The 24686-nt window shown below is 28.3% G+C and overlaps 2 protein-coding genes and 1 non-coding gene across 5 annotated transcripts in view; all 3 read right to left on the bottom strand.

The window, feature by feature from the left end:
• The window catches only part of LOC125826478 (uncharacterized), a 272616-nt gene that overhangs the window by 20307 nt on the left and 227623 nt on the right, over window positions 1-24686 (bottom strand). The gene's annotated exons all lie outside the window — the stretch shown is intronic.
• TRNAY-GUA (transfer RNA tyrosine (anticodon GUA)) lies at window positions 163-246 on the bottom strand. The gene is given in 2 exon segments: window positions 163-198; window positions 210-246. It is a non-coding gene; the product is annotated as a tRNA-Tyr (tRNA).
• LOC125826349 (probable xyloglucan endotransglucosylase/hydrolase protein 32) lies at window positions 10750-13435 on the bottom strand. Its single transcript, XM_049505658.1, has 4 exons — window positions 13121-13435; window positions 12914-13014; window positions 11930-12147; window positions 10750-11248 (listed from the first exon to the last, which is right to left on the bottom strand). The coding sequence occupies exons 1-4, from the start codon at window positions 13326-13328 to the stop codon at window positions 10879-10881; spliced, it is 897 nt and encodes a 298-aa protein (XP_049361615.1). The 5' UTR covers window positions 13329-13435; the 3' UTR covers window positions 10750-10878.

Raw genomic sequence — 24686 nt, 5'->3', positions numbered from 1 at the left:
GGGTTCATCTAACCTAATACTTCAATTGCGCAACATAAATATTTACTAAATCACATAAATAGTAGGTATGAATGCGTTACTTTAGGAATATAATGGGTTTAATTCTATAAGTTTTGCAAAAAATGAATATGGTATCTAAAGATATTTATAAAATTAAAAAAATCCGACCTGCCGGATTCGAACCAGCGACCTAAAGATTACAGCTACTACTACAGTCTTCCGCTCTACCAACTGAGCTAAGGTCGGATTGTTATGTAAATTCTCACGCATATATATAATTTAATGGGTGTTAGATTTTTCAACTATAATAATTGAAGCTTACTAGTTTCTGCAATAACTTGAAGTTAATAGTACATTAATAATTAGATTTACAGGCAAATATTAATACTAAATCTACGTAAATCGATAATCAACCTTCTAGATGTCCCTTTTGATGGCCTTTTTCTTTTTTACTTTTGTTCTTACATTGGAGGCACTAATTCACTCTACATTTTGGTGACATTTACATGTTAGGAGCCAATTGATTGTTTTTTTGTCTCTTGTCTCTCAAATAGGTATTGACTAACCACAAAAACAAAATATTCAGTGAGATCTCATAGTGTAGGTTGGGGAGGGTAGAATATACGTAAATCTCACTTTTATATTTTAGAAAGATCCTCAACTCAAGTGAAGAAAATAAAAATAATAATATTAAGGGAAAATGACAGTGATGAAAAACATGTCAACTCATAAGAAAGTAGTGCGGATTATATATATATATGCAAGGAACTGTAACATCGATCAACAATAAGGTGCAATCACCTAAACCTAATACTATTACAATGATAATAGGTATTAAAAGCTAAAGACTACATGAACAGGCTAATACTATGACAATCACGGTGCTCTAGACTACCACCAATTCAAAAAACTACGTGAATGGGTTAACACTAAGACAACACTCGGATGCCTACTAACCTTCTCCCCTTATTCGCGACCCCTCAAACTCTCCTATCGAAGGTCATGTTTTCGGTAAACTGTAGATGTGTTATATCCTATCTAATGATCTTTCTTCAATACTTCTTCGACCTGCCTTTGTCTCTCCTCGTCCCCACTATCCCTAGCCTCTTAGACCTCCTCATACGGATATCTGCACATCTTCTCTTTACATGTCTAAACCATCTCATCTTCCCTTCCCTCATCTTGTCCATCATTCCTGGGCAAGACTACCTATTGACTCAAAAAGAATATAAAAAGTGGGTAGCAATGAATAACACATATATTAAATGATATTGGATTATGGCCTATACCTAGAGTCGAAATATAAGAATTGTAATTTATAATTTTTATAATAGTTTCAAATAATAATTGAGTTTATAATAAGATATTTCATGAATTTTTAATACATGTATGATTATGAACAAAAGTTATTAAATTCTCGTAAACTCATTGATAAAAGCTTTGGATTCGTCCATGACAATAATATATACCCTAAACAAGAAGGGATAGTAGACCTATCATTTCAAAACACAATTATAAGCTTATTCAGCTTTTCCCTACATGGATAATTCTTTCAACTCCACCACACATTATTGGCCAAAAATAAAAAGAAGCATAAATTTGTTATTAACTTATTATGTAATAGTAGGGGTGTCAAATGGGTGGGTTGGGTTGAAATTGAAGATATTAAAATGGGTTGAAATTGAAATTGAATTGGGTCTTGACCCGCCCAAATTTCAAATGGGCTAAAATACGGGTTGGGTCTTGATCTGCCCAATTTGACCCGATTAATCTCAATAATTTTAACATAGTGATATGTAACTTTTATAATCTCAATTCGAATTTCAACTCAAGTTTTTTTTTATTTAAAAAAGTAACAAATGGATAGATAAAATTCAAAAAGATGTTAAATAGATAATAAGTCATACCTTTAATATAGAAACATATCTTAGTAAAGAGTTTTAAAACGGGTTGAAATTAGAGATTGAATTGGGCTCAATTGAAAATTCTCTTAAAATGGGTTAGGCTTGAATGAGTTGAAATTGAACCCAATTCAAATTATCTTGAGCCCAACCCTTAAAATTTTGGGCGAATTAGGTGGGTTACCTATGTTTGGGTTCATTTTTGACACCCCTATGTAATAGTATCAAATTTTAGAGGTCTTTTCATCAAAAGTTGTGTTGTAAACTCATAGGGTCTCACTTCATCATAATTCATAGACTAGCCATATAGGTATGGGGTAGCCACCAATATCTTGGTCGTGTGGTAAGTATTTTTTTCATTTAGTTCGAATCTTGGATACAAAATCATTTCTGTGAGGAAACGATTACTCCCAAAGTGAAATTTTTCAACGTGAATTCTAATTAATCGCACTCTAAAGAAGATACTGAGCATCAAATTAAATAAATAAAAACAAAAATAAATGAATATAGGATTGGATCATATCAAGGGGCAAACAATCCTTGATACTAAACTAATCTTTTATTTGTTTATTTATTAAAAAGTTGACATCCTTTGCTAAGTTTTTTTTTCTCATTGCTACTAGGTCATTCTACTTGTAGCCATGGAAATATTTATGGGTCATTCTATATAGTAGGACAATGAATGTTATTACTATATTCCATGTGCAAACTGTCACAGTGGTCACTGCCCTACCAACTAAAAAAGCATACTTCTGCTCTCCTAAAAAAACATACTTATGTTTTATTTATTTATTTTTAAAAAATTAACGTTTATCCACCTCAAAATAACTTTAGATATACCGTATTTAAAATTACATGTAATTAAACTGAACTTTAGTCATGTAAAACTTTAGAAATTGCAATGTTTGAAGTTTGGGGAACTTGCGTAAATTTTACTGCTACTAGTTTAGGAGTTAATTACTTAGATAAACTATAATTTGCAATATTACATATCTTACTAGATTTTGGTGCATCCAGATACGTTCAAATACATTCGAATACATGTATCTTGGGATACATGATATCAAAATTAGGTGTAATTTGTTCTAGTATCTTACTGGATTCACATGTATCTGGGATACATAACAATCCTCCCTCACCACTCTCCTATGTATCTGGTATCCATATACATGCGAATCACACCAGATACATACAAATACATGTATGTAGTGTGATTCGCACTGGAGATACATAACGAATCTCGTTCGCCTCCCTCTCCATCTCGCTCACCTCCCTCCCATCTCGCTCCACTCTCTCCCTATTTTAGTGTATCTAGTAGCAAAAATACATATATCTAAGTGTATCTTTATCAATATATGATAGGAAACTCTTAATTAGTGATACTATACGTAATATTTTGAAAGTATAAATAATAATAATAAATACGATAGTGAAATATATCTAATTTTATATAGTTTGATAGCCTTACAAATTCTTGTGCACGGCTCATATGACTTAAATGATGATCTCAAAATCAGGTATTTGTGTAACTCACTTTATAAAAAATTGTGGAGCTTCTAAAGAGTTAGAAAAAGAGAGTTAATTCGCCACGATCGATTCACCCTGTTAATATGTGATCAAGCCTATTTCAAAACTAATTTTGCAAATGAACATTGTTTAGTCAGCATAATAGTTTGAATATCGCTCTATTTAAACTCATTTCAATCCGATATTACATAAAATAAAATTTGATAAAACTCCAGCCTTATATTATTACTATATTTTCCAAAAAAATTGCTATGATAACTTATTCCTAGTCATTTCCCATCATCCCAACTTTAATCAGTATTGAAACAAAGACTGAAGAATTTGAGTTCAGAGTTTTTTGTTTGTTTATTTTTTGTATGTGGTTGTCCATGTTATACGTGTGAATAAGCCAAAACATTAGCATTATATATAATTTATTTTTATAATTAACATATGAAAAATGAAATGTGATAACATTACATATTATATTACTTATTATAAGTGGCCTACACATCTCTTCTTTTTCTTGAAACATCATATCATGATAATAGCACTTTTAGTCTATTAATTATTGTGTGAATATTAATTAAGTCATTTTTTTTTAGTTTTTCATTCGATATTTGGTTCTATAATGGTACTATTTAAATTTGAATTTGTATCAGAAAATTTCATATTGAAGCGATAAAGTAATTTCTAACAAACCCTCTATCAAAATTTTGAATATGAGACTTTCGATTATGGATGAAAAATATTTAATCTTTATCACTTCACCACTTTCTTTGTTAGTCCGCACTCCTCGTGATGTTCGATAAAGCATATATAATCTTCATTAACTGAATGTGTATATTTTGTTAAGTTTGTCGGAAATAATTATTCTTGTTGTCAAATATGGAGCAACAATATAAGTTTTTTAATATAATACACGCGAGTAATTGAGTGGTGAAATAATTAATAGTCATAGTAAATTTGTGAATATTTATAGGTAATGAGATAAAAAATGCATATTTCAAAGTCAAAATTAATTATACTAAGTCATAATAACCGCACCAGATCTTTCAAAAAACTTTTGGACAAAACAAAAAGATTTTAAGCCTTCACACAAGCAATTAGTGCGGGAGAAGAAGCATGAAGCTACTAGTTTCTTCGATCGATTGAAATATATATAACAATATAAAGGCTAAATATCCACAAGATGATAAAATAAGGAAAATTCCGAATTATTGAATTAATAATATTGAATGCTATTTTTGTGATCTTGACTTCTCTATGTAACGTATCTATATGTTCTGAAACATTCTAGCTTTTCAATAATTTATTTTAAATTATTGTTTTGAATTAATTAAAAAGCTTCCCACCAAAACAACCTACCCCATTTGTTTGAATTATTCCCAAACAGTTAAATTATTGATAATATGGACAAGATTAAAGTATTTCTATTTTTTCTTTGAGATTTCATTTGGATTTCTCAAAAGAAACATATAATTTTTTCAATAATACATTGGGCGGTGAAGGCAACATTTTCATTTAACAGGTTCATCGTCCCTTGAAAATAAAAGACTATATATATATATATATATATATATGTGATACTTTTCTTTTTAGTCTATTTATCCTTCAGATGAATTCTCTTCTGCTCCTCTACTTTCGTATGTAATTATTCATTCTTTCAGCGAAGGTTGACAAATTATCCTTAATTTATGTGTGTGTTACTTTTCTTTTTAGTCTATTTATATATATATATATATATATATATATATATATATATAGATAGATAGATAGATAGATAGATAGATAGATAATAATTTATAATTTGTTCAATCCCTTTTTACTATATTTACTTGAATATTGCTGATTCTTTTGCTTTTAAGATGAAGAAATTTTCTTGTTCGGTATCCTATACCTGCATAGGATTCTTGACTAATTTAAATTGCGTCCTATAAGTTAAAGCTCTATTAAAGAGGAAAATATTTCCTACTATAATTATTTACATACCAAAAACTTGAATCTGAGGCTGATAATTAAGAATGAAGAGATTTTTTTCATCCACAACAATCGTAGTTTCTTGATTGTTCAAGTAACTTTTTGTTTCTTACTTTGATGTCATGATACTTATATTGGAGCTCAATTCAAATTCGCTCAGCGTAAGATTTATTAAAGGAGAAGTATTTTCTACTAAAATTATTTTATATTCAGTATTTATACTTAAACTTTTAATTAAGAATGAAAAGATGATATCCATCAAATTCAATCGTAATTTCATGTTTTGTTCAATTAATTATCATATGAAACGTGCTTGGTTTTTAAATAATTAACATATGGGGTCTTAAGAAATATTGTCCATAGAAAAGATGATACCATAAGAGGGTTTTAGATATAAGTCAAATTAATCCTTTGCTGGGTTAATTTGGTATGTCTCTTTTAATTTTGTTTGATTTTCTACTGAAATAATTTCGTTTAATTTTTTTTGGCCCCTCAAATAATTATAATATAGTATAATCGAAAGTCGAAATTTCTATTATTTGACACAATTATTTCTTCTCCTACAAATTGATTTGGATAATAGTTATCAAAGTCCGATCCATCTCATCTAAAATTTTGAAATATTAAATATTAAAGGTGTATACTTTTAGAATAAAAATTCAATTTAGAGGAATTTATTTACCAATGCATCAATATCTTTTTTTTTTAAAAAACACACATAAAATATGTGGAATTACTATTCTCAATTTATATCCTCAAGTAAATGAAGCTCGTCCTTGAATATTAAATTAAAAACCTTCAAATATATCAATAAAATAACTAGAATAAATTTATGCGAACCTAATTAATCATCTAAAACAGTTTTGTTATCTCTTAAGAAGAATTGAGAAGGACACATGTCCAATGGCCATAGTCATCTTTACTCGACTTTAATCAAATAATTTGACGATGACATAAGGTTTTCAATATATTTTTTGAGACACCAAGGAAAGATGACCATGGCGATAGGGCTTGAGGACGCCTCAGCTCTTTCAAGAAATAATAAAAGTATCTTTCTATTTATATTCTCTAAATTTCTTTTTTTCTTTCGGTGTGGGATAATCGTTCATTCATTTCTCATTCATAACTTAACCCTTTAACTTGAGAAGTACAAAATCAAACTTCGATCACAATAAATAATTCAACAATTAAAATCTTTATAAATCCATATTTAGATGTCCTTAAATGGGGACCCCTTAAATATTACTTCTTAAACATTATATATTCTAACTCTTTTACTATTTTTTCTTTAATGTTCTATATTGGTTCTTTTTCTTAGGTAATATTCTATATTGTTTTTTTTTTCCTTTTGACATAAACCTTTTTTTTTTCTCATCTGATATCCTATATATGTATAGAATTTCCGACTAACTTGAATATGCGTTGTCCATAATTAAAAGAAAAATGTTTCTTATTAGAATTATTTTTCTGTCCAAAATTTAAATTTAAAATCTTTAATTAATACAGAAAAAATTGTGTTCATTCATTGTAATCATTGTTTTCTGTTTAACTAACTCTTTTGTTTCTTACTTGATATTGTCATACTTGTATTTGGGCTTATTCATATTTGTGCATTATAAGATTTATTAAAAAGGCATACTTTCTACTAAAAATTTTCTATATTCAGAATTCAAATTCGAACCTCTAATCAACCGTGAAAAGATTTTATCCATCGACTTCAAGATAATTTCATGCTCTGTTCAATTAATTATCATATGAAACGTTCTTGATTTTTTAATAATTAACATATGGGGTCTTTAAATATTGTCCATAGAAAAGGTGGTACATATAATATAAGTCAATTAAATTAATCCTTGCTGGTTTAATTTGGTATGTCTCTTTTTGTCTAATTATCTACTGAAATCCTTTTGTCTTTAGCCCCTCAAATAATAATAAAGTTAGAATAATAGATTTGATGATTTATTTTACATGTATTGAAACTTTTAATACTATTAAGATGTTATTATAATATATTCAAGAATTTTTGTAAAATGATATTTCATTATTACTTCATCTATCTTTAGTTCTTTACCATTAGTCATCACCACAATCGACATAAATCCACCATTATTAACTATTACCGCTATTTATACTCTTCATTATCAACTACTAGTATCACTCACAATCGTCAATAATCCTCACTGTCGTCACCATCATTAGTCACCGTTTGCAATTAATTATTAGCACCTACAATCATTACCTAATAGACACATATTATCATCGACTATCACCATCATTAATAGCCATCACTATTTAACGTCAATCGTATTATCAACCACCTCTAACATAATTAGTTAGCACTATAATCCACCACAATTATAAATCACCAGTATAAAATCGTTAGCGGCTACTGTTAAAAACAATCACCACTAACTACTATATGCAACTAATGCCATCAATCCACAACAACACCAACCACTATTATCAGTCATCATCCACAATTAGCTATTACCACCACCACTTCCATCATATAATTTTTTAAAAATATATAACCAATATTATATCATATTAATTACTCTCTCCGTTTCACAAAGAATGACCTAGTTTGACTTGGCACAGAGTTTAAGAAAATAAAGAAGACTTTTGAATCTTGTGGTCCTAAATTAAAGTTATGTCAAATGTACGAAATTGCCCTTTAATCTTGTGCCTTAAACATGTCACGTGGAAAGCTAAAATTAAAATGTTACCAAAAAAAAGAAAGAGGTCATTCTTTTTAAAATAGACTAAAAAGGAAAGGAGATCATTCTTTTTGAAACGGAGAGAGTAATATTTTATATAAACTTTATTTTTAAATAGTGGACTTATGATGCATACTACTATACAAATGCATTGTAGATTCATGCAAAAGTGGAAAAAGTAAAGGGGAAAAAACAGGAGATACAAGAAAATTAGTGCCATAATGTAATTTAATGGCACTTTCCAATAACTTTTTGCACTAATTATTAGAATGCATTATTAAAAGATACTTAAATAGTTACATCCCATCATATAAGACACATTGCTCAAAATAAAATCTTCCCCTTTTTTCTAATCAAATCATTAGTCATTTGGTGTAGGTAAAGTCTAAGTAGATTCTTTTGGAGAGAAAAAATAATCAAAATATATGCTTTTGAATTATGAGAAAAGATGTGTGAAATATAGTAAAATCACATAATATGTTAAAAATAAAGCCAAAACTCTTCTTATATTATGAAAATCATACATATACATTTCGTGATCAAGTATATTAAAATATGATTACTAAAAGTTAAATTATACAAAAAAAATAAAAAGTTTTCTGTATTTGTTTTTAATTAATATGAAATTTTTAAAAGAAAATAAACATTTTTGTTGGAAATCTTTATTCACGTCTTTGATTAAGAAAAAAAATGTATATCCTGAAACTTTTAAATAGAAAATAAACAAATTACTTAATAAGATACATCAACTAGTAGTAATAAATTTGTGTTTTTATATTTAATTATAATATTTATTATATATATTTAATATTGTAATTTTAGTTTATTTATTTATTCTTCTACTTCAAATTATCTTAATTTCACTTAGTTAGATGAAATTTTATTTGCAGAATTATTTAATCTAATGAAAATTTTCTCCTTTTTTCTAAGATACCTTTATTTAATCAATCATTGTTCATTTGCTGCTGGCAAAATTCAAGCTAGATTATTATTATTTTCTTTTGGAGAAATCAAGAATATGTGCTTTTGAATGATGAAAAAAGCTGGATGGAAAACAGTAAAATCACTATGATATGTTGAAAATAAAAACTAATCATGCTATACACTTTTTCACATGACTAACAATGTATCTATTAATACCTCGTATTGCAGTGAGATAAATAAGATTTCTTCACCTTTAATCAGAGATCTCAGTTTCGAATCTTGAAAAATGAAAAAAAAATAAAAATATAGAGCATTTCTTCTTTAATGAGTCTTACACGGAGAGAATTGAATTAGTCGAGACCCTAATATAAATAATACCGAATAAGGAATAAAAAATAATGGACTTATTTATATTATAATGCTAAGTGAATATGAATATGTACATGTACTTTATTGCCTTAACAAATATGCTCCATTTAAATGTCCTTTATTGATTTCTTCACAATATGTTCTCCTTTTAAATAATGTTCTTTAGATCACTTCATTAAATGTTTATAGAGACTAATCACAACATTTTGAAATGGCAAATAAATATAGGATAATTATTTGGAGGTGTAAAATGAGTTGTAAGAAATAGTTGTAGGGCCACATTTGAAAGACATATATACTAATTGACTTGATTTGCTCTAAATTATTTGAAAGTTTTAGGGCATCTAAGAATATATATATATATATATCATGTTTGGTATTAAAACTAGTGATTCAGCTTGGTCCCTTACCCCCCACAAAGTAGCTTGATGATTGAACCACTCTCAAGACAAATAGTGTTCTAGGCATAGGGGCCGACCCAACATCGATCGACCGACTATTTATTATGGAGTACGTTAATTTACCATGGTTATAATTATACGTAAGAAAATATAATTATAAAAATGATCTTTAGAGATTGAACAAAGTCAAAATTTGGTCCCTCATCTTCACAACTACTCTATTTTACTCTCACTTATTTAGTTCCCTAGTAACTATGCACTCTACGTTTATATATTTTGAACTTTAATAGCCCTCTCCTTTAAAAGAAAATGGTATATGTGAAGCCACAAGTTAGATATTTGATATATGTATTGGGGCCTAGTTAATTTTTTCCATGGCTCGATAGATAATTTAATAAGTCAATATTTTTTTTTTCATATTTCATATTACGATTAACCAACATGTTAGCTAATTGATTGCGAAAACTCATAAACAAAAATATATTTCTTGAGATGTGAGGTCCATAAAGAGACTAGACATAACAAGAATTAATGAAAAAGAAATAGAGACAAAAAAAACTCTCCTTTATTAAGAAAAATAAATAACAAATGAATGCACTCATTTCATACCCCCACCATCCATGCATAGTCCTAAATTGTCCATGACCCTCTTTTATGATTATTTAAAAAAAAAAAAAAAATCCTTTAGGTAATTAAAATATTAAATAAATGTTTGCACAAAATTTCATAAATAAAAAAGACACCATTTTCATTATTTTTTATGTATTATTAATGTTTTATTTGGAATCTATAAGCTTGGACACTCAACTACTCTTGCAATTGATTTTGACAAGTGGTACCTATCACAAGACCCCATACCCCATACCCCATACCCCCACCCCAAACACAACCCCCATACCCAATAACAAAAAAAAAAAACATTGACACGAGTACCATCGATATACTATTAATAAAATAGGAAATTAATCCTATAAAAGATTGACACGTGTACCATCGATATACTATTACATCCCACAACTTGAACAACTCACTTAGTTATGTTCATTGGATGAATATATATAAGATACAAACAAAATTGTTTCACTTGCGCCAACATTCTGGTGTAAGGGAGTGATCTCTTTTAAAGTCCCTGCAATAGTCATACACCATATAGTGACTTCGAACCCAATTCATAGCCTGACGTTGTTGCCTGCTAAGGCCACCGGATCGATAGGGTGAGGCGGACACAGGACGACACCATCTAGACGAATAGGCGGTGCAACCGCTTGCCTTGAAATTTGTGAATTTTCCAAAAAATGGTTGGTAGTTATAATCAGCTTTATATTTTCCATTCTCAGTAGCCCATGAAGATGCATCCCATATCGATCCATATAACCACATTGGCCTTAATGGAAATGTTGCATCACTCTTCCTTGCATACCTCCTTATTGGCACATCATCCACCAAAAATCTAAATTCAAAACCGATCAAATTACTTTTCAAATGTATATACGTTCATGCCATGCTGAATAATATATATAACTAATAAGATGGGATCACATCCTAACAAAAGCAATAGTCGTTGATTTTACCATTTGAATCTATAACATATAGACCATATTATAATAATTTTACCGTTACTTCAAAATTACCCTTTTGGTATGTGTGGGCCTAATGTATATTGGACATATATGCAATCTATTTGGGTGAAAAATAGTGGACTTCTAAACTACTATTGGGAAAAGGACTACAACATGAATAATCCTCTTAACATGGTCCCCTCTATGATAAATAAAAGAAAAATGAAAGTATCAAAATATAACATGTCCTTAAATTTATTTGGTGGAAACCATGATTAAATTCATTGGAGGACAACCATACTTTAGTGTCAAATGATTTTTGTCGGTAGAATATTTCCTTATCACTAACTTACTTAAATGAAGTAAATAAATAAATAAAAGTACTCCATATACAATCATATCTCGTTATAACATTCATCTTCTACATTAATAGTATTTCACTATATTGATCAAATTTCATTTTGAGTCAATTTTCATATCATATTATATGTTAAATAATATATCAGAATCAAACTAACAATAAAAGATATTTTCAAACTAACGATATTGTTATAAAGACGTTTAATACTTACATGATTTCTCTGGGACTCCACAAAATAGCATAGTGATGAAAATCTTTTGTGGGATCAAACCACAAATGAAATTTCATTTCTCTTCCAATGATTTTTCCATCACCACTTCCTCTAATATAAACATTTGTTTGTAATGTGTATGGTTTTCCAAATGTTGTTCCAAGAAACTCTATGTCCACTTCATCATGGAACCCAGGATGTGCTTCATTATTTGAAAGCTGCCAAATAATAAAAAAATTAATGAAATTAATCAATTAAATATACAAACTAATTGAAAATCAACCATATTAAAATAATAATATATTTTTTTCTTAATTTACACTTTCTTTTTTAATCTGTTAGATTGTCATCATCTTTGTATATTTAAAAATAATTAACCTCAAAATTTTTATTTTATCCTCACGGAGATGATTTATAGTCATAGTACTCATACAAATATCTAAAAGTTATTTTAGATTAAAAGTTCTTTTTTTCTTTAATTTTATGTCCAATCAACTGTAGCACATGCATTCTCCGTCATTCATTTAAAGTTTAGGAACTTAGGTAATATTATCCTGATCAAAGAGCTGTTGAAAATGGAAATCCACTAATACAAATATTTATACTATCAATCTATCTTGCTCGGTTCTTCAAAAATATCAACGTGTGTATCATATAAAAAAAGTACATCTTTAAAGAACTATACTAGTACGGCTTTGAAGAACCCAAACAACATAACTTTCACACAAATTAAAATGAAAATAAACAATAAAAATTATTTACACTCTCACTCAAATCTACATTGCTCAGTTCTTCAAAAATATCGACATGTGTATCAGATTCTAAAAAAAATAATACATTTTTAGAGAATGTGATACTAGTAAAATATTCAACAAATATATCTACAATCTCAATCTATATTGCTCAATAATGCATTTTTATCGACTCGACACAAATACGATAATATTTTTGAAGAGTCTGAAGAAAAACGCAAATAATTCTTACATAGAAAGCAGTGATGACTCCGGCCGTATAACCGGGTTGGAGTTTAATAGAAGCCCCAAAATACCCGGATCGAAACGGTTTAACCGACTTGAATCCACTTCCTATACAAAAAATATATTAAAAAATCAAGAAAATATTATTATTATTAAAAATAAATTAAATTAAGTAGTAAAACTACTAATCAAGTATAATTAAAGAAAATTAAACCTGAATTTCTATCAAGCCAAATATTAATGCCATTGTTATCTACACTTTGATGATTAGGACCCCAAAGATTTTTAAATCCTTGATAAAAACTCATGGATTTAAATTTTGTACTTGGATAATATCCAGGTGAAATTGGCCAATAATTAGCATTAGTTGAATGGAGAAAAATAAAAGAAAGAAAAATAGGAAGGAAAAAAATTGTTGACATTTTTTTTTTTTTTGAAATGAAGAAGGAAAATAAAAATATGTAGATGGGAAAATATATGAATGGAAAAGAGTTTGAGAGACAAGAAAGAGTGTTGAAAGGAAGGTGGTGTATATGGAAGAGGGAAGAAAGCTTGGTAATACATTTTGATATAAATAACAAGATGAGTGTGGAGCCCAACATGACATAATATTATATATTTATATTATATAGATTTTTTTAAAAATATTTCTTATTCGGTGTTTGGTATCTGTTGAATGACTAAAAGTAATGAGAATTAGTTATGAAAGTCATCGCTAATTTGTTGCAAATAGGATTTTGATGATCTATCGCTAATTCATCAACAACACAAATAGAGCATGTGGAGGGTGGAGGGTGTACAGTCTTGTCCCTCCATTGTGTGAAGGTGAAGAGGTTGTTTTCGATGTACGTTCGGCTCAAGTAACATATATGAAAAGCAAAATAATAGTGAAGAAGTCATGTTATAATTCATTATTATTATAGTATTTTTTTTATTTCTCACCTAGTGTTCGATCAATATGTATATTTTACTATTAAAAAAAAGGAATTAGCTATAAAATTCATCATTAAGTTTTAGCTAACGGGATTTTCGATGATCCATCACTAATTCGTCTTTATAGTATTTTTTATTTTTTCACTCGGTATTTCATCAGTAAGCTAGAATAAGAAATTATCTATGACATACGTCGATAATTTGTCACTGAATATCCCCTAGCTAACGAGATATTCTTAATGATCTATCGTAAATTCTTCATTAAATAAAATTATTGATGTATTTTTATTGTTGAATCATAGAAGTTTGGACTTCATCATAAGTAATTCTTGTAATTTTATTTTCATATTCAAATCTACAATCTCTGATTAAATATAAAAGGTACTTATTATTTATTAACCCCACATCAGGTTTTGGTGGTATGTATTGTAGTTACATGTAGTAAGACTTACTTCATTTTTTAAATTTTTTTTTCTGGTTTTATAGTAAGATATTTTCTCTTTTTGTATAAAGTAAGATTTGTATAATGATTTTTGAACATGCGAGTTAAGTTAGTGTCAAGGTCAGTGGCAAAGCTACATGATTTCAAGGAATTCAGTTGAATTCCTTTCTTCTGAAAATTATATTATTCATATTTATAGTAATAAAATGAATTTTCTTATGTATATAAATAATTATTGTATTTATTTTATAAGAAAAAAAGCAACTTCTAGCTACTTTAGTTATAAAGGTAGATTCAAAAATTGCTATTATAAGTTGCAAGGTTCAAATAACATGTGTGGCATTTTGATATTATTTATGAATATTGTTATTAAAAATTCTACTCCATCTTTATAAGAATATAGTTTTAATTGAAAAATCTTAGAAACGGAAAGATATATCTTAGATGAGGCCAATAAAGGTTAGTGGAATAATAAGTATTTTTTTAATTGGAAGTCTTAATTTTTAATATTTTAGATGGACATGAAATTGCTTTGGTAAGAAAACTTTTATCCCTAGCACGAGATTTTCAGACATGAATTTAAATTTAATCGACTTTGAATACAAATACTGAACATTGTGAGAGGGAAAAAAATAAGAAGACAAGATAAGATCTGAGAAGAAGGAAAAATTTGAGAGGTAGATGAATTAGTATCATTTCTATTAAATGTGTCCCTTTCTCTATTGGTTTGTGTACTTTTTTTTAATTTTAAGAATAACACTAGGACAAAGAAGAAAAAATGGTTTGGTGTACCCAAAATACAATGCATGCTACGACGAAAGGACGAGTCTAAGAAATATCATCTAGACAATCGATTTTAATATTAATATTAGTAATTATTTTCACAATTTGAATTTATGACCTATAAATAATACAAAAATAACTTTATAATTTTTTTGAAACTTGAATCTGCGACCTATAAATAATATAATACATTGGCTCTAGAGGTTCAATGATTTATGTCTTATCCCTAAATGAAAGCAACATCAACAAAAGGCAATATTGGTATATGAATGAAGCACTCTTGCCTTTAAAGCAAATATAACTTGGTGAAAAATAGTGTTTCTTTTATTTTATTTTATTTTATTTCTTTTTTCTATTTCAGTAAGATTAATTTTACCTTTATTTTTTTTACTATATTATGAATGTCAGTGTACTAAAACTGAAGGACTAATTGTGGGTCCAAAATCTGATTTTAGCCATGGTGGTGTAAATGGTGAATAGTGATCATGTCTTTGATAGATAGCAATGGAACCTTTCATATATGTTCTTTTGTTTTTTATTTGGTGTCCGATGTTTGTTTTGGAGTCTGACTCATTTAAATTTCTGTTGAGAAGTCTATTTTGAAAGGTTAAAACGTTTTCAATCAAAGGTGATACGAACTCAATCGAAACCTCATGATTAAATATGAGAATAACTTAAGTATTGCCTATGTATGTTGCTTGGATTCTCCAAAACTGCTACTACGTAGGGGTCGAGCTACAACTTTTCTTACTGCTAGTAATTTTGGTTCCAATCTTGTATTTATGTTTAAACATTCACTTAATTTGTCTAAATAATTTATCAAGGACCTAGTAAGTCGCGTTTTCTAGAATTCAAAACTCATAAACTCAAAATTCTTATTCCACCTTTATTATCACACTCATATCAAAGTCTTTAAAAAATACACTACTTTTAAAGAATCTAATATACATCCTTCGATAATTTTGAAAAATTTGAGCAACCTATATAATTATCACTTCATCATAATCTTTGGTAATGCCTTTGTTATGTGGTATATATCCCTAGTGAGTGCTCATTGGTGAATTTTATTTTCTTTGGTCACATATTTATTTATTTAATTCAGATACAATGAATTATAATTTGATGGACAATTTGTGAAAGTGAACCATATAATATTAAAGATAGTGAGCGATTTAACTTGTTTGATGATAATTATTAAATTGTACGGAATTTATATAGTCAAACACAAGCTTTAAATAGAGATTGATAATTCTATTAATTTGCTAAATGCTAATAAAATCATGAATTTATATAGTGGGATTAAAAAAATATTAAGATATACAAAATATGAATTTATATTTTTTCAGTATATTAATCGGATTCAACGATTTAGATATAATTAAAATATTTTATTTTTATACTATTTGACAAAATGTAAGACTTGATGTCAACAATTCACCACAAAAAAAGCCTTTTTTCTATACTAAACTAAAATAAAAATTGCAAATCCAATGTAAAAAAAGAAATGTCAGAAAAAATTGTCCAATCCACATCCAAGAAAGCTGTAAAGTTAGAAACTTTAGGGATCCTTTGGTTGGAGAATAATTTGTTTTTTATTTATTTAGGATTGAAAATTAATTTATTATGACAATATAATTTAATAATAATAAATAATAATAATAATTGGTGGGAGGAGTAAATTGGAAACCTCATAATTCATATTGATTGGTGGTGGAAACTTGATTTAAGAAATATTAATAATGGAATATCACATAAATTTTATGAACAATTGCTTTTTATCATTTGCTACTCAACGAAAATGTCAAAATGTCTCAGGTTCAAGTCTTTAGTATGAAAAAAATTCTTGGTAGGAGAGCTTTCTTTCGAATGGGGCACTACGCGGCGGAATCTAGAATAGTCAGTCTTTAATAAGAATACCAGACATAGACTGAAAAAATGAAAAAAAATGCAGTCAAATTTATATGACAAAGGAAAAAAATAAAAGTTTCCACTTGACCATTGACATAATAAAAATATAAAACAAAATAAGGCATCAAACTCAAATTTCTATGTTAATCCTTCCAAAACAAAATAAGATGTCATTAGCAAACATTTATCAAAGAAGAGAGATGATTAGCAAAAATTTCCACTTGACAATTGACATAATCAAAGGTTTTTTTGAAATACGAAAATTCGCAATCACGATTTTTTGGACACAGACAAAATAAATTTACTTGAGTACAATTTCTCGCAAATCACATCAGAAATGTAAATTGCACTAAGTAAATCCAATCATGCAATGAACTCAATTGAGAAGACGTTGACAAAGAGTATCGATCTCAAACCTTGGTAGGATATCATTTGATGCACTTGTCCAAACACCCTTACATGTTAAAATATTAAAGGATTTTCACTTACAAATGACATAAACAAAGTTATAAAGTAAATAATTTAAAAAAATGTCATCTTTATTTTAATGCAAGCAAAATTTTATTTATTTCAAGCGAGGATATTGATCCCTAATCGATTTGCTTGAAATTATCCTAGTAATTAAATCATCACATTGTCAAATCGCGCCTCTATTATTACATCTATAAATATTTCTTTTGAAAATTATATACTTATGTCGTATAAAAGTGTATAATAGTGTATAACACGTCGTTAGCTAGAGAGACAAACTTTTGTTTCGATTTTCAATTGTTTGTAATTCTTGTTCAAAAACCAAACCAAAATCTTCAGTAAATGACTTCAAAAAATTTTGACTTCTTTAAATGAATTGATAAAATATTATCTTCCAAAAAAAAAAAAAAGAGACAGAGAAATCAAATGTCTGGTGATATATTGTTGGCAATAAATGTTAAAAACCTACCAACTAATGAGCAATAAATCTCCAAGCATGTCACCTCCATATTTTTATTTTATTTACATTTTTATAAACCAACACCTCTATGAAGATTCTCATAAATTTGCGAAGGTATATCGAAAATAATTTTCCTAATCTACAAAATAGAGTATGAGGGTGTCAAACAACTCAATAAATTAGGATCCGTTCAACTCTTTTATATTATATGTTAGGGCGAGTTAATAACTTATTTATTTTATTAATTGGGTTCATTTTGACACGTTTAGTTCAATCCATTTTAAAATTGAGTCGACATACAACTCAAATTAATTTATTCTAAATATTTTAAAAGAATATACTAAGTTTTATTAGGTACTCAAATAAATTATAAAAAAAAATGCACTTAAAACTTAGTAAAAGTCGATGAGTAGGATTATAATCCGATTTTTAGCTCAATTCGCTTTAACTCAAAATAATATTTAAGTGTGTCAATAACTTATTTTTATTAACTCAATCCATTCGATATTTTTAAATTTAGTTCAACCAGCCTATTTGACACTCCTAGATAGAGAATGATCTGCATAAACATCACCCTCCCTAGGCCCTAGACCCCGCCTTATAGGATTATACTAATTTGGTTGTTGAATTATTGAATTTTGCTAAGTAGAAAAGGTTGACTTTTTAGTTTATTTAGTTTTGTTTTTTTTACTATATACATTGTGTTAGTACCTAATATATGTAGGATTGTACTTTGCATCACAATAGCCACTTTCTTAGACCAGATCTTGGACAATTTATTTTTTTCACTGTTTTGTCGGCCGTTGAAATAAATTTCACAAATAGTCAATTTTACCTTCTTGTTAAAAAAATAGCCATTAAATGGTTTCAATTTTTACAAGTGAAATTCTATAAAATCGACTAGCCACACTATTATTGTTATTATAATAACTACAAACCCTTCAAGGTTAAAAGTATATGTATCGACTTGAAATGTGTAACTTTTAATGTCTGTTTAAGAAGTTAGTTATACCTTTTTTTTAATTAGATTATTAATTATGTTTATCATAGAAATTTAATTGTAATCACTTCATGACTTTACCTGTATAATTTTTCACTATCAAGTTATATTGGCATCTAATAAAATTTCAATCATTAATGAAATTCATTTTTTTTTTATGAAAATGTTTGGGGTAAAGCGGTAGGGGGGGAAAACACGATCCAATGAATTTGAAAAAATTGAACGAGGAGTCATATGAAGAAGGTTTTGTTACCAATATATCTACTTCTATTGTGGGTTGAAGTAACTTTCTATTGCAAGTCTGATATGATAATTTGAAAAACAAAATATTAAAAGTTCTAACTCTGTTAGTATATACAATTTAATTATTTTCATCTTAAATATGCTTCAATTGTGCAATTTTTTTTTTTACACAATTAAAAAATCTTTTTTTCTCAAGTGTAATGGAAAGTGGGCCCCATTGCCGACAGATGAATAGGCCCAAAATAGCTTTTGGGTCATGGGAGTATGGGCCCATTTGAGTTTAATATTTTAAAACTTGGGATTCTTGTGATAATATAAATAGGGACTTTGGACTATTTTAAAAAGATGCTTCTCATATCAATGATAAAAAATCTTTCAAGGCATTCACATTCACAACATAACAAATCTTTAATATAAAATATTGTTCCCTGTTTTGTTTTTTTTCTTGTGATATATTATGTATATTTTATTTTCCATCAATTGGCTACAACTTTAAGTTGGGTAGATTTTGGAAAGTATTGGATGCCCCACACTTTAAGTCTTGGTGTTTTTGGGAGGGATTTATTTGTCCAAAAAATGCAAAGTGGACATTTTTCTTGAAATTATTTGCATTTTATTTGTAATAAAGTAGAGAAACACTCACTTGGATGTATTAGATGTTAGAGAATCTACTAATCTACTTTGGAGTTGCAAACTCAACATTGGATTTCCTAGAACAAAGGAAAATAATTTCACTATAATCGCAAAATATCTACGATTAACTTGTACAAAATTACATATATAGCAAATAAAGAAGAAGAAGAAACAACAAAAAGATTTACCAAGATTCACTAAAGAGGGTTTCCAATTTCCACTATAGAAACGACAAAACACTAAAGTACTTTCGATCCTCAGCGGCAATATTCTTTAAGTATGTCAATCATCTCCTAAACCTTTAAAATGAATGAAAAATATCAGTATTCAAATTAAGAAACACTATAGTACTTTAGATATCCAATTACTATACGCTTAAAACACCTCAAATAAATCAATAAATTCTATATTTCACCAATTTTCATTTGGATCTAGTGTTTCAAATGATCTAAAACTAGTAGTAAATTGAAGGGAAAAAAAGTGGGGTGGGGGTGGGTGGCGTTGTAAGAAATTTGCATGCATCAATCAATTTTGGTAGTGACTTATAACTTAAATTAAAGATGATGGACACTTTGATGTCAATTACATGCAACATCATATCATACAAAAACATCAATTTTCATGTGTATAAAGATAATTATTAAAGTGAAATGATATTCTTGATAGCAAAGGTGTGATGGTGCCAATTTTATACCCTTTCTGGTCACTATTAAAATTTTGTCCTTGTTTTAAAAAAATTACAAAAATATAATTTTTGAGAAATTACTCTTTCAAACAACATTAGATTTGATTCTAATATTTTTCTCATAACTTTACCGACAAAACACTATATATAGGTGGTAATCTAATATTTACAATAATTGACAAAAAAATAAAATCATAAATTAAGATTTTTCTCATAATATTTTCAGTTAGCTCAAAGAGGTCTTCAGATTTGTGTAGTCTAAAGGTATATAAGTAATTACAACAAAAATCTTACGAAATAATTATTTACTAAAAAAGTGTTCAAAAAGGAGATAGACAGGCGAAAATTAAATCTTTATCATTTTTTTGGAAAAAAACAACATATATCATTAACATGGTGGCCACCTTATTGTGAAATTCTCATGAATATATTTTGAGAGATCCAAATATGAGATATAGTATCATATATACATTAATAAAGTAACTAAATGAGAACAAAATTTCAATTTTCTCTCAATTTGATTTGATAGTGATGTTATGTCTTTTTACACTTTCATTGGGTGAACTCACCTCATCTTCAAGCAAAGGTGAAGAAAAATATATATAACTCATATTATGCATATGTTTCTCCATTTTCTTTAATTTTTTGTGTTCAAGATTTTTCTTTTGTTGTGCTTCTTAGAATTCTTATCATATTAGAAAAATAGAGTATGATAAGATTTTATTTTTTCTTTATCTATTTGGATAGGATGACTATAATTGTCACTCAATTATTTTCTATTAAATTTTGGTTATTTCAACCTTCAGAAATATTACGTTTTGTGGATTAGGCTTTGGTGGTAGTATGGATCATTGTAATTGTCATAGTATTAGCTTTATTCATGTAGTAATTTCTTTGGATTTTTATTGTTTATTGTGTTTTGTTATCGCACTATTTTGTTGTTGTTACTATTCTTTTTTTGAATGCTTTGTACTACTTTCCTTATTAGTTGTCATGTTTTATTTATGGCATAATGCATAAACATGACCCTTAACTTGACGTCAGTTGTCAACTATGACCTTTAACTTTAGGTGTGCACAAGTAGACTCTTAAACTTGTATAAAATTGAGCAAATGGACACATTCGTCCTACATGGTACCCTACATGACAATTTTGTGTCCTACGTGTCGTCCTACGTGTCGTCCTACATGTATTGTGCCATGTAGGACACTTGTGTCTACTTGTTCCATTTTATACATGTTTAAGTGTCTACTTGTGCACATTCAAAGTTGGAGGACATAGTTGTTCGTTGAAGCTAAGTTAAGGGTCATGTTTATGTATTATGCATTTATTTATCGTCCTTCTTTCTTTTCATAACTACTCGTTTTTAGTTACACTTCAATCGAGGATCCTTCAGAATCAGTTTCTTTATCTCCACGAGAAAAGAATAAGGTATGCATACACTATACTCTCCCCAAATCTTACTGTGACATTTCATTAGATATATTATAATTGCTGTAAATAGTATACATTTCATCTTTATCATATCTCAAAAGGAGTTTCATTATATATATATATAAAATTATCACATTCAACTCCAAGATATAATGATTATCGAGATCAATGTAGTAACGGATTTTGTCAATAAGAGCTTTAAGGAGTCATCAACCTAGTATCCTCCGCGTACCACTAATCTGTTAATCGAGAGACCTTCCATACAAGATTCCAACATTACCATGATCGACTTTCATCTCTATTTAACCGGTCGAACTCATAGTCAGACAGACTTTTACCATAACGCAAAATAAAATAAAATATTACTACAAAACCATGTCCATGAAAAATTGTGGTGCCCTTAGAAAAATATAGTACTAATAAAAACTTGATTGGATCCTTTTTGGGCCTGAGACCGTTACTGCTTTTCTGAATTTAAATCCCATCTTGCTGCAATAAAAGGGAAAAGTGCACAAATAGCCAATTTTGGGATAATCCTTTAAATCATAGCCACTTGTATTAAATTTTTTGCAAATTTAACAACTTTGAAATAACTTCAGACATTCACATATTAATTTTGAAAATTTCAAAACTTCCAACATCTTTCACTTGAAGTTTACCCTTGAGAAGGCCACAACTTCTGACGTTGTGCTTGAAGTTTGGCTTGTCAAGACCAAAGTTACAAAGGTAAAAAAAAAACATATGACAAAAAAAAACACATGACATTTATTATTATATAAAGCAAGGAAAAATTTAAACATAACATGTTCAATCGATTATAGATTAGATTACGGTTTGAAATATGTAGCTACAATTGAACAAACAAGGATCTTCTATCAAATCTTAGTAAGTACTATTAAAATCAAATATTTGGTTATTTGTGCACAAAACATATAATACTGGCCACCACTTAAATGGTTGCATCCAAATAGGCTACGCGATGAAGTTTTTACTAAATAGGCCCATTTAAGGTCATACTAGAATAGTGCTAATACCACTCCCATCGGTAAGAAAGAAGGTTTAAGTACGACCATCAAACTAATCCCGCATGAAAATTATGAGAGAACACTCAATTACTACTAACCTTAGTTTCTATCCTAATTCGTGATCTCACACCTTTTATGTCATGTCTTCGGTAAGCTCAAATCGTATCTGTCATATTCTGTCTAATCATCTTTTCTGATATTTTTTCCGACCTGCCTCTACTTCTCTCAATGCCGATAATGAACTAAATAAACCAATAACTAAAAGTCATATTATATTCCACACACTAGAATAGGTTCTACAAGAATTACACATAACATAAGCCTAATCCAGAACAAAATGTTAGCAAAAGAGAGTTATCAAAAAATAAAAACCATAATTATCTATACAAAGCTTGACGTGAATATGTCTTTTAATTGTAAAAAAAAAAAAAACACTATTAAGATACATCAAATTTATGTTTTTAGATTTTTGGACCACAACCTCCAACATTAGTAATTGAGTTTTTTAAGTTAAGTTTTATATCAGACCTTGTTGAACTCGTATATTTAAGCTTACATTTATGCTTCCAATATTATAGACATTTGCCATTTTTCATAACTTGAAAAAATTATGAGATAACAAGTGTCTCATAAAAGTAATTGATATACACATAAATTGATCTGATTGAACATCGTCGTAAAGTTAGGTGGATTAGTAGCACAGTAATCTCAACCATTCACGTAGAACTATCTCTATGGTTGTTATAAAAGTCAAATAAAGTCATCCCATGCCTAATATTCATAGTCCAAAAAATTAATAGAAGAGAAGAAGAAGAAGAAAAAGAAAGCAACAACAAAAAGAAAATATTATTCAATGACATATAATAAAATATCAAATTATAGTGGAGTACTTAGAATTGTGATCATGATTGACCACATCATGTGGAAACATGGGAAGGAAATTAAAATTGAAAAATGGTACCACTTAAACACTTATCAAATAAAGAAAGATACATGTTTTAAATTATTGATTTGTTTTATGTATCAAGAACAAAAACCCCAATAATTTGGGCTCTAAAAGTTTCTCAAATGATAATAGTTTCGATTTTTTCAAAACTCGTGGATACATTGCTCACTCATTCGATACATAGCAAACGATACATAAGTTATGTATAAGATATATAAGTTACGTACCGGATACATAAGTATAAACTAGATTCATACAGATTTAAGTTTTAAAGAATTGGAATTATGTGTCAACAATAGCATTTGCACCAAATACATTGTATACAAATAAAATTGTAATGTATCTGATAGTGATGAAATGATGTATGAGAAGGAAAAAAGTGGATTTCTGCAATTAATTCAAACTCAATAGAGATTTTTTAGACATTATGTCATCCCTATTCATTTGTGGGTCTGGACTCGATTTTTTTTTTCAATTTCGAGAATCAACCAACGTTGAGTTGTGTAATTATATATTTTACCTTGTTTTAAATATCTGATTGATCCAACAAAAAATTTATCTTTCTACTTTGGGCTTAAGCATGCATGGATTTGCGTGTCGTGTTATACCACATCAAACCCCAACATCACGCGTATCATGTAAACTTATGTTTTACCTAATAAAATTCTCCACTTTTCTCTTTCATTTTAACAAAGACATTTACTTCATTAGAGATATCGTACAAAAAATTTCGATATCTAGCATTTATGTTTGTGAAAAAATAACAAAACTACTCTTAGAAGTAAAATTAATTATACTTATGCAAGTTGCTCTAACA

The sequence above is a fragment of the Solanum verrucosum genome, unplaced genomic scaffold (assembly GCF_900185275.1).
Source record: "Solanum verrucosum unplaced genomic scaffold, falcon-dt-bn FXZP01000125.1, whole genome shotgun sequence".
NCBI classification, from domain to species: domain Eukaryota; kingdom Viridiplantae; phylum Streptophyta; class Magnoliopsida; order Solanales; family Solanaceae; genus Solanum; species Solanum verrucosum.
Note: the sequence above shows the minus strand (reverse complement) of the source record. Positions and strands in the feature narration are given on the sequence as shown.

Coding starts and splice junctions, on each gene's coding strand:
- LOC125826349 (XM_049505658.1), bottom strand. CDS start 13,328: ATGTCAACAATTTTTTTCCTTCCTATTTTTCTTTCTTTTATTTTTCTC. Junction 13,015..13,120: donor TTGGCTTGATAGAAATTCAG/GTTTAATTTTCT, acceptor TTTTTTGTATAG/GAAGTGGATTCAAGTCGGTT. Junction 12,148..12,913: donor GAGTCATCACTGCTTTCTAT/GTAAGAATTATT, acceptor ATTATTTGGCAG/CTTTCAAATAATGAAGCACA.